At 38.9% G+C, this 12,618-nt stretch overlaps 1 protein-coding gene across 1 annotated transcript in view; it reads left to right on the top strand.

Annotated features, from left to right (window-relative positions):
- LOC119574672 (F-box/LRR-repeat protein 7-like) overlaps positions 1–1,848 on the top strand; it is a 29,248-nt gene extending 27,400 nt beyond the window's left edge. The window contains exon 5 of the mRNA XM_037922060.1: positions 1–1,848. This exon is cut by the window's left edge and continues 127 nt beyond it. Coding sequence (XP_037777988.1) covers positions 1–409 — 409 coding nt within the window. The 3' untranslated portion in view covers positions 410–1,848.
- Positions 1,849–12,618: the final 10,770 nt, after the last annotated feature.

Raw genomic sequence — 12,618 nt, forward strand, 5'->3', positions numbered from 1 at the left:
GAGCGTGGCCAAGTGCGACCAGATCAGCGACGCGGGCATTAAGCAGATTGCCCGCCACTGCTACAAGCTGCGCTACCTCAACGTGCGGGGCTGCGAGGCTGTCAGCGACGACTCCATGGAGATGGTGGCCAGGTCGTGCCCGAGGCTGCGGGCGCTTGACATCGGCAAGTGCGACGTGACCGACAACGGCATGAAGCTCATCTCGGAGCACTGTCCGAACCTGAAGAAACTGTCGGTGAAATCCTGCGACATGATCACCGACCGCGGCGTGCAGTATATCGCTTACTATTGCCGCGGCCTTCAGCAGCTCAATATTCAGGACTGCCAAGTGACTATTGATGGCTACAGGACAGTCAAGAAGCACTGCCGACGATGTATCATAGAACATACTAACCCCGGCTTCTTTTAGTGGTGTGCGCGCTCGTGCGTCAGTGTTCCCCAGTGTCGTGCCAGTGATTAGAAAAATCATACCAGTGCCAAATAATGTGAGCCCTTGTCACTGCGGCCCACTAACAAGACCCGCGATCTGCGGCAGCTGAGCTCGGCGCCAGCGTGCCATGCAGCGAATGCAAGTGCCAACTCACCTGTGCCAAGTTGACTGTGCCAAAGTGGTGAGGTGACTCCCTTAAGCATCAACGTACTCACTCCTCTGTGTACCAAAGTAATGCTACTGTCGTGCAGTGTACAGTGTCAGATGTTGCTTTGTAGTATGTACAGTCCTCCCAGCAGTAGTGCCAGTTCTCTCGTACGTTCTGTACCCTTTTTGCCTTATATTCTGTGATTATAGACCCGAGAATCCCCTGGCTCCAGATGTGAGCCCCGAGGCGGTCTGTCCTCCGCGCGCAAGGCTCGTTGGGCGCGAGGTTTTGCCCGGATTTCGTGACCTTCTCCCCCACAATGGCGACGTGACTTCGGAAGCGCCTGCCTGCTGCGCCCTGTTTCCGCGGGGGCGACGCGAGCGAGCGTGCGGCTGAGCGCGTCGCCAGAGCGCCCCAGAGACCCCGTGGCAAGGGTTTCTGACACGGCTTTTAGGCAAGCCCCGCACGACCAGTATGAAGATTGCGTGTCTTCCCTGCAACTCGGAGTGTGCACGGTGCCACGAAGAGCGTCGACAAGCATGTACAAAGCCAGTTCGTGTCCGAGGCACTGTGAATAGTGCCAAATGCCTTTACAGAGTGACTTTATAGTGTAGAGGGCAGTCACACTGTTGTAACGTGTACGATGCGGCAGCGTGGAGTAATGTTTTTCATCAGAGGAGTGACTGAGTGTGCTAATTGGTTGAGCGCAAAGTTCGGACTGTGACCAGCCTGTCGCTCTTGCAATACCACGTGATCAGGGACTGAATTCTAGACCTAATTAATGAGGTGTTCTTCGGCAGTGTTGACGAAAGGAGCTGCAGACGTAGAGGTGTAGTTTTGCCTTCATAATGGTCTAGAATTTATGGCGTTCTTCAGACCTGTAAAATATATATTTGTACATTTTCTACATAATGACCTGTGTTGCTATCCGTCTCGAGATGATGTCTACGATGCCACACGCAATATGAACTCGCAAAATTGCTAGTTAGGAATAAAACCAAAAATTACCCGAAGGAAAGGTCCCATGGCAGTTTTGAAAATGCCATGAGAGTGTTACCATGAGGCGCCTTTGCACTTAGGTGGGCAAGTCGGCTCTCAGAAATAACGCGTCGTGAAACATGGCATCTGTTTCAGAGTAGAATTACTGCATCGCACAGTATGATTAAACAATGCATCTCCTGCAGTTACCGTACGTCACAATCTCCATATCCACGTCCTTTTTTCTGTTAATTCTCTCTCTCTCTCTCTCTCTCTCTCTCTCCTCTCTCCCCCTCCCTCCCTCCCTCTCCCTCTCCCTCTCCCTCTCCTCTCCCACCCTTTCTCCCTCTCCCTCCCCCTCCCTCCTTCCCTCTCTCCCTCTCCATCTACCTCTCCTTCCTTCCGCTCCCTCTCCTTTCTTACTCTTCCTCAATCTCTGACACACACACACACACACACACACACACACACACACACACACACACACACACACACACACACCACACACACACACACACACACACACACACACACACACACACACATATCGTGTGGTGTGTGTGTATATATATATATATATATATATATATATATATATATATATATATATATATATATATATATATATATACATATATATATATACACACACACATATACACACACACATATACATATATATACACATATATATACATATATACACACATATATACACATATATACACATATATACATATATATACATATATATAATATATATATATATATATATATATATATATATATATATATATATATATATATATATGTGCACATATATGTACCTATACACATACGCACACACACACGTGCCGCTCCATCTCCACAGTCGTGTGAAAGAATCCAAAGACTGCCTGTAATGCCTGTATCTGCGTGGCCGGAGCTGTATTATGTAGGGTGTTTTGATTACAGGCTTTGGTGCAGCCTTTGACCTTTGTTCCCGAGAAGTTTTGTGCGCCGATTTATCCAAATATACCCGACGAAGCTTCTGAAAATAAAGCTTCGAGCATTGGTGACGTCCACAGTGCTTCGGAAGCTGGTAACGTCAGCCCAGTTTCGAAAATTGGTGACGTCAGTAATTCTGTTTTTTCTTTTTCTTTTTCCTTTTTTTTCCGAAAATTGGCATCATCAAAACTTCGACAATTAGAGATGGCAACAAACATCAAAAAAAGAAAAATTATTCTTTTCTTTTCGAAAATTGGTGACGTCAACAATAATTCGAAATTTGGTGACATAATTTAATATATATCGGGATCATCCGATGGTTTTCAGTTTACCGGACCGACCTAGTTCAGAGTCATAGCAAGATTGACATCGGTACGGCTGTTGCAAAGAATAATCATTATTAGTCATTTGTGTGTTGCAATTGGCTTTCGGATATTTGCTTTGCAAGAGTATAATATTTATTTGATCTTTTGGTGTCTTTTTTTGACTTTGATTTTTTTTTTTTCTTAAATCAAAAAGGGTCATAAATATTACAGCGGCAGCGTACTTTTGATGCTATACCTTGCGTGCTCTTATATAAAATAAAAATCGAATGACTGTGATTGTAACATCTGGATTTTTGTTTAAGAGAAAAAATAAAATAACAAAGAACTTGATTAACTTGTACAATTCCGACTTGACTGTATGAGTTCTCACGTATCGTTGTCCGATCTCTAAGAACTCTTGTCTTTCGAGTGTTTTTTCCTCGTTTTCCTTTCCTACTATTCTTTCCTCCTCGTCTTTCTTTCGTCTCTCTCTCTTTTCTTTCTCTCTTTCTCTCTTTCTTTCTCTCTCTCTCTCTTTCTTCCTATCTCTTTCTCTCTCTTCCTCTCTCTCTCTCTCTCTTCTCTCTCCTCTCTCTCTCCTCTCTCTCCTCTCTCTCTCTCTCTCCCCCTCCTACCTCTCTCTCTCTCTCTCTCTCTCTCTCTCTCTCTCTCTCTCTCTCTCTCTTTCGAACGTTAGAGGAATATAAAATCAAGTCAAATTGTAAAGTTCTCTTTGGCGATAGAAGCTCCGATTTTTTTTATCGAGAAAATGTTTCGTTACAAAAAAAAAAAATAAATAAATAAATAATAAGATATAATGTACATAGCAACACGCGGTCAAGGTACACAAAAAAGAGGTACCTCCGACCACGTGATAATAAGAAAATCCGTTTTATTTTATTATCATCATCGCCAATTTTTGAGATGCGTTGGCCCAACCTCCCCCCCCCCTTCCCTTCCCCCTTCCCCCTCCTGAAGAAAATAAAAAATAAAAAGTAAATTTCTTCGACCAGAGCGAGAGCTTCGACATCGAAAAAAGGTGAAAATCCCACCAGAACCGCCCCCTCCCCCCTCCCCTGTCCCTCCCCCCTCTTTCAACCATAACATCGTGACAACCGCGAGCTGGTTGCTGATACTATTGCCATAATGTGTGCCTATTATTTTTATATGCAATTTATAATGTATTTGAATTTGTATATTGTTATTATCCGTTTAAGTAAGTTTTTTTATGAGATATTTTATAATTTATTTACTGACACAAGATTTTATTTCTTGTGTAGAATAAAAAAAGAAAAAAAAATACCGATGGTTTGTATTTTCATTATCCCGAACCTGCAAAAAAAAGGTTTTAATACTACACAGAAATAGGGCACAAAATCTATTAATATATTTGCCTTTTTTTTTCTTTTATTACACAAGCTCTTTACACAATCACAGTTGTAGATCATGTGACAAGAATGTCTTGTGTTAAATTGTCTAAAGCTATACATACCGGTTAAGGAATTTAAAATCAAGAGTCTTTCTCGTGGTTCAGATATATATGTGCTATCTATAATATACATTATAATGATAGTTAAGTATATTATAAAATATAAAATCTATCTTATACAGAATATATATATAGTGCAACATATAATATATATATATATATATATATATATATATATATATATATATATATATATATATATATAATCATTGTTGCACTGTATATATATATATATATATATTTTATATATATATATATATATATATATATATTATATATATTCTCCAGTACCCAATCAAAGATTTGCACTGAATTAAATGTAGTTCATTCAATGGTAACCCAAAACGGCCATCTCACACACCGGTTAATTTAGAAGCAAAATAAACAAAACAGCGTGTAACACCAAGATTATCCATTGTTACAAATGGAATAAAAGTAAATTATGAATTATAAAATCATGCTAACCCCTCCCTCCCCCCATCCCTTGTTCGTTGTTGTCGTTGGGGGTGGGGTGGGGGGGGGTTAGGAGACGGAGACTGAGGCCCAAGGTAGGGGATCAGCCCTGCCTTGGACCTCAGCCCTCGCTTCAACCCATTTTGCAAGGTCCAATCTTCTTTTCTTCTCCCCTTTTTCCTTTTCCATCTCTTCCTCATCACCCTCTTCTGTAAACTTGTCCGAGTCGTAGTCTTTTCGTCATAATACTTTATCATAATGCCATATATCCTTTGTTTTAACCATTAACACACACACACACACACACCACACCTGGGTTCCACTTTCCTTACCATTTATACCATCAGTATCAATACTGTTATTATTATTCGTGAAATTATAATTACCATAACAATGAAATGCTAATGACAGTACAAATTAAGAAATTAACATTTCTGAAATCAAGGAAAGGGTACCTCCTTGTTGACTAAGCGCTTATGGAGCTATTTATGTGTACAATTAATAATTAACTAGAACTACAATGGACAATGACACGTACACCAAGGCCTTTCACTACCAGTAAGTAGGTAATTTAACTTTTCAGCCAAAAAATGTTACTTCCAGTCTTCATGTGACATAAAAACGGGTCCCCAGTCTGCATTTCCAGCAAAATAGCCAACCTCTCCATGCATTAAACATAAACTATTCAGTGGTACGAGGATGTCCGTTATTGTATGGTGGAAGGCATTAAGGGGCAGTGAAGTCATTCCATCATGAAAGCTTTCTAGAATGAACTTGTGTATAAAAAAAAAACATAATAATAAAATAAATAAGTAAATAATAATAATAATAAATGAATTATACATAAAGAATACAAAAATATAATTTTCTTATTCATTTTTAAAACCATAGACTGCACACTTGATATAAACTATTTGTGTTGCTGAGGCGTAGAAACATTTGTGATGCGATTTCGGGAGAATATTTAAGAATTTTTACATTTTTTGTTTAATAATACATTGAACATTGTCTTCTCTCGAAGTAAAAATTATGTTCTCCAGCCTTACATTTCTCATCTGCGTTGGATTTAAGTGCAAGTTATATTTAATTTAAAATCAGGGTTTCTGGAAAATAATTTCAATTTCAGGTAAGTTCAATTTGTTACAAGGAAATAGGCTAAACTTCCTGAATTTATTTAATTTATTCATATTTGTTTATTTTTTGGAAAAAAAGACTGAATGAAGGACATGTTTTGATGTGTTGTTGTGTTTTGCTCAAGATATTAATATTCCGTAGAAATTATGTTTTTTCTTCTATTCTTTTTCCTATTCAAATATGAGCTTAATCTTCGTTTCAGTCAATTACTTTTTATTGATTAATATAGATCTTTATCTCAGTCAGCAATTAAATCTGTTTTATTTAAATAAACACATCCGTATATACGTGTGTGTATGTGTACATACATTGTATAACAGTATTATATATACGTGTGTGTATATGTCGCACATTCATGGGAGGTACGATCTGAGAATAAGCTGCACCTACCTGAAACTTTTTTTTATTTGAAAAGAACACAAGAAAACGTCAATTTGGTCCAAAGAGTGAATAATTACGGAGGTGAAGCGAACGTTGAAAGCAAAGGAGGAGGCTGTGGACATCATTCTTCAATCCTTTAGCATATATATATATATATATATATATATATATATATATATATATATATATATATATATATATATATATATATATATATATATATATATATGGTTATCATTAGACGAAAATAATTTACAAATTTCATGTTAAAGTATTTCTTATCATCAGAAATTTACATAAAGTGCGTTTAGAGAGAAAGTAAAATACGGATTAGCACAGCTGGTGATTAAACGTATCTCAAGAAATTATGGTTAATTTCTTCCAAAAGAAATAGTGAATAGTCTTTACTTCCTTCCCTTTTATATAATTTCAAATAGTGTGTATATTTATATTTCAAAGTTTGTTCATTTTCATAGGGATGAAAACATCTTGTTTGTTTTCTCATTGTTCTTCATCATATAATCCTTTGATATTATTTCTTAAAATAATTTTTTTCTCTTTTACATCAATCGTATCTTTTTGTATTTTATATCAATTCCGTTATTTGTTTAATGTTCTCCTTTTTTTAAATTGATATTATCTGTTTAAAACATGTAAAAATCAGAACCATACATTTGTCATCATGTCTAAGTGGCTTTTCGGCTGACTCCCTTTGCCAGCACCGATGATGAGGCTAGCTTCCCTCAAAACGTTTGGAATAAACATGAAAATCTTCACGACTGTGTGTTAGTCTACTTCATAATATATATATATATATATATATATATATATATATATATATATATATATATATATATATATATATATATATATATATACATATATATATATATATATATATATATATGCTATATATATATATATATATATATATATATATATATATATATATATATATATATATATATATATATATATATATATATATATATATTTTTTTTTTTTTTTTTTTTTTTTTTTTTTTTTTTTTCTCTCTCTCTCTCTCTCTCTCTCTCTCTCTCTCTCTCTCTATCTTTCTTTATTCTCCAGTTAAAGCACACAACACGGAAAACAGTCAATCAGAACTCCACATGCATGCAGGCGCCCGTGTCGTTCAGTTTATTTTTTTTCCCTTTCGCGCCTCTATTCCCCGCCAAAAACTGCTGCACATTGCGATGTGCAAACGGTGTTCACAGCACTCCAGGTGCTCCTCAGATTATCCTATGACGTCGTCCTCCACCTCTGTCCCTGGCTGTCCATCCTCCTCACCGTATGTATCCTGCACCTCCTCGGGAACAGCAGCTACAACGTCGAGTGGGTCTTCAACTTCCTCCCTACTGGTGCCTCCAGGTGTAGTGGCCATCTCGATGATGCTCCCATAACCTGTCTCCGTGGACCACTCGTGCTCTTGTTCCAGGTCGTCGGCGAATCCGGAAGGTTGCCTCGGTCAACACACTCGATGATGGTGTAGGGCTCCTCCCAAGGGCTCTGCAGCTTGGGTGACATATCTTTCCTCTTCTGGAAATTGTACAGCCACACTAAATCTCCTACCCTGAACTTGACTGCACGAGCGTCCCTGTTGTAATAGCATCGCATGCTCTCTCCTGCAAACCTCAGGTGTCCTCTCACCTGGTGGTGCACCTCGTCAAGTCGTTGTTGTAACTCAACGGCGTAATCACTGGTTGCTATAAGTAATTCCTCGTTTGGTGGCCTCCCAGTCACCAAATCTAGCGGCAAACGCAGGTCCCTTCCCAACATGATTCTTGCAGGGTTGAAAGAGAGAGAGAGAGAGAGAGAGAGAGAGAGAGAGAGAGAGAGAGAGAGAGAGAGAGAGAGAGAGAGAGAGAGAGGGACAGAGAGATAATAAATAGAGACGTACAAAGCGGAGAGAGGGTGAGTGATGCCTACATAAAAAGAAAGAACAGAAGCAAAGAACATGGAGGAGAGGGATGAACAGGGAAAAGATAGATAGTCATAGGAGGAAAGCTGTCAGATCGTGATAGTTATAAATATGGAGACTAAAAATCAGTGTCTGCGGTTTGATAAAATCTCCTTATAAAAAGGAAAGATTAGACGTTTTAGGCTTGAACTCATCAAACGTGTTGCCAGCGTGTGAAATATTAAATGAAGAATATCTTGTTAACAAAGAGAGAAGAGGGAAGGCGGCATTTGGTGGTGTATATATATCCATCTCTGACCGCTTATATATGTCTCTATCTGTCTACCAATCCATCTCGCTCTCACTCTCTCTTTGCAGAACAGTCCACGCGCTTTCTCTTTATATTTGTTTATGTATCTATCTATCTCTGTGGCTACCCTACGGGTCCACTTCAAAACTCCCCGTCCCTCCAGTGGCCACCTAAGATGTTTCACCTGGACAGACTAAGGGAGGAGGAGTGTGCCCGTGGGTTCACCATGGCAGTCTCTGACCGTTTCACAGAACTCGACGGACCCAGTTGCTCTGTGGGAGCTCTTCAAGCGTGTAACACTCGAAGCAGCTCAGGAGTCCATTGGCGTACGCCCGAGGGCAAGGGAGAATTCCATCTCCCTTGAGTAATTAGAGGCCACTGAAGCGTGTCGTAAGGCTCGGCTGAATGGTAATCGAGTCTTGCGTCGCTCCATGTTGCGAAGGGCTCGGACACTGCTGAGAAGGGACAAAGAACAGTTCATCAGGAATCTTGCTGAGGAGGTTGAAGGCCATTCCTTGGTAAATGACCTTCGCCCTGCCTACCAAGCCCTGAGAAAGCTGAACTCTAAGCCCCCCTCACAGATGACTGCAGCCCGATCAGCGGATGGACGGATCATCTCAGATCATTTTGGGGTTCGTGAACGTTGGGCTGAATATTTTGAGCAATTGTACTAGGTAGACCCTCCAACAGTTAGCTTGGATGCAAGCGATGTCTCAGTGCCTGTGCTGGACCCACCCATCAGCGAGGAACCTCCTACCCTAACAGAGGTTAGGATGGCGATTTCCAAGCTGAAGAGTGGGAAAGCTGCAGGCATATGTGATATCCCTGCTGAACTGCTAAAGGCTGGGGGTGAACCTATGGCACGGGGCCTGCATACAGTCCTGACTGCCATCTGGCAGTCTGGTACCATTCTCCCTGACCTGCTGAGGGGCGTGGTCATCCCTCTCTGGAAGGGGAAAGGGGGTCGCTGGGATTGTAGCAACTACCGTGGCATTGCTCAGCATACCAGGCAAGGTTCTCGCCCACATTCTTCTGAAACGAATTTGCAACCACCTACTGAGGCATCAGAGACCAGAGCAGTCTGGATTTACTCATGGCAAGTCCAGATAGACCGGATACTAGCGCTTCGAGTAATTGTGGAACGCCGTCGTGAGTTTGGTCGTGGGTTGCTTACAACCTATATCGACCTCAAGAAGGCGTTTGACTCGGTGCATCGGGAATCGCTATGGAAGATCCTGAGACACAGATTATTGGCCTAATAGCAAGCCTTTATACTGGTACTGAAAGTGCTGTAAAGTGTGGTGGGGGTCTGTCAAACTTCTTCCCTGTTAATTCAGGGGTGAGGCAAGGCTGTGTCCTTGCACCAACACTTTTCAACACCTGTATGGACTGGATAATGGGCAGAAGCTACAGCCAAAGTCAGTGTGGAGCAACACTAGGCAATATCAAGGTCTCAGACCTTGACTTTGCCGACGATGTTGCCATCCTATCTGAGTCCTTGGAGTCACTGGTGGCGGCTCTTGATGCATTTAGCAATGAGGCGAAGCCCTTAGGCCTAGAGGTCTCCTGGACCAAGACCAAGATTCAGGACTTTGGGGGCCTGTTAGGGGAACCCGTTCAGTCGATCCATGCTTGTGGCGAGGACGTTGAAGTTACAGAGAGTTTTACATACCTTGGTAGCGTAGTCCATATCTCTGGGCTGTCAGACCAAGAAGTCAATAGACGGATTGGTCTGGCAACAGGAGCCATGAACTCGATCAACAAGAGCGTTTGGAGATGTCGGTACCTACGCAGAAGGACTAAGCTGCGTGTCTTCAAGGCCTTGACACTGCCAGTTTTGCTCTATGGAAGCGAAACCTGGACGCTATCCAGTGTCTTGGAGTCTCGTCTTGATGCCTTTTGTAACAAGTCCCTTCACCGGATCATGGGGTACAGTTGGCAGGACCATGTGTCCAACCGGCGGTTACACCGTGAGACTGGCATGGGACCTGTTACTTGCATAATCCGGGATCGCCAACTAGGCTATATGGTCACCTAGCTCGTTTCCCTGTGGACGACCCTGCCCATCAAGTTGTGTCTCTGCGAGACAACCCTGGGTGGAGGAGACCTGTGGGACGACCTAGGAGATCATGGCTTGGGCAGCTCGACGAGACCTGTTGCGAGGAGTTAGAGATGGGCCGTGGGCATGCCTGGAGACTCCCCTCGAGGGATCCTCGTGGCTGGAAGCGTTGGCGTTAGCCCCTTGATGATGATGATGATCATCATCATCATCATCAACCTGAATCTGTCCACTGCAGGACGAGGCCTCTCCCAGTCTTTTCCAACTTTTGCGTTTTTTGTTTACAGTGTTGGCCCCCAAATTTAATTATTTCTTCACACACACACACACACACGTGTGTGTATGTGTGTGTGTTTGTGTGTGTACTCATATGTGATATATATATATATATATATATATATATATATATATATATATATATATGTATGTACATATTTATGTTGTATGATGTGTGATCAATCATCATCATCACTGAATCTGTCCACCAAACACCCATACACACAGCTATATATATATATATATATATTTATATGATATATATATTATAGCTATAATATATTAAATAAAATCATTCACACACCACACACACCCTGTCCTACAGACGTTGGCGACTTGATTTATCATAGATTATTTTATATAAATATTATATATATCTTTTATTATATTTTTATGTCTGTATTTTATTCGAGTGCCCTGTCTAGTTGACGTATGATCATGATTATTATTATTATATTATTTATATATATAATTATTGCATATATAATCATATATTATATATAATATATATTATATACCTATATATATATATATATATATAATATATATATATATATATAATATATATATATATATATATATATATATATATATATAATATAATGATATATATTATTATATAATTGATGTAATATAATAATGATATATAATAATCTTATACTTGATACATTTATATGCTTATAGACTATTTTTATTATATAATAATTTATCTACTGTATACTTATGTATTAATAATATCATAATACTATAATTATAAGCTACATATATGATTATATTATTTTTTATTTATCTAAACTATTCTATTATCTTACCAGAGTATATAACATTATACTTATTATCGCATACTTGTTAGTCATATATTATTGTATATTTATTAATATATATATATATTATACTATTATATCATATATATATATAATATTATATCATATAATATATTAATATTTTATATATATATATATATATTATATATAAAATAATTATTTGTATATATATATATATATATATATATATATATATATTTGTGTGTGTGAGAGAGAGAGAGAGGTAAATAGATGGATAGACAGACGGTTTGATAGATAGACAGATAAATAGATAAACAAATAAATAAATGAATAGGCAGGATATGGATAGATAGATATGTATACATGTATAGAGAAAAGAATAGGAAGATATTTTTATATAAGTAAGAAAAAATAGTAGGTAGCCAGGTGTCACCACACACACACACACACTCACACACACACACACACACACACCACACACACACACACACACACACACACACACACACACACACACACACACACACACACACACACACACACACACACACACACACACACACACACACACACACACATATATATATATATATATATATATATATATATATATATATATATATATATATATACATATACATATACATATACATATACATATACATATACATATACACACACTTATATGTGCGGGGTTAGCGCGCCTTCGAGATTATTCTTACATTTAACGCAGTCCTTGGTCAATATAATAATATTTTTCCGTTTTCTTTGTTACAGACACGTTTCTTTATTCCCGCATCACATAGAAAGGAAAAACCTCCAATCACCAATTAAAACCATAACACACACACCAAAAAAACGTACACAAAAAACACAAAAATACCAAAAACCATAACCTCCTCCCCCCAAAAAAAATGCACCAAACCCCAAAAAACAAATCACACCTACCCCCTTTAAATAATAAA

Source organism: Penaeus monodon, chromosome 6 (assembly GCF_015228065.2).
Source record: "Penaeus monodon isolate SGIC_2016 chromosome 6, NSTDA_Pmon_1, whole genome shotgun sequence".
NCBI classification, from domain to species: Eukaryota; Metazoa; Arthropoda; class Malacostraca; order Decapoda; family Penaeidae; genus Penaeus; species Penaeus monodon.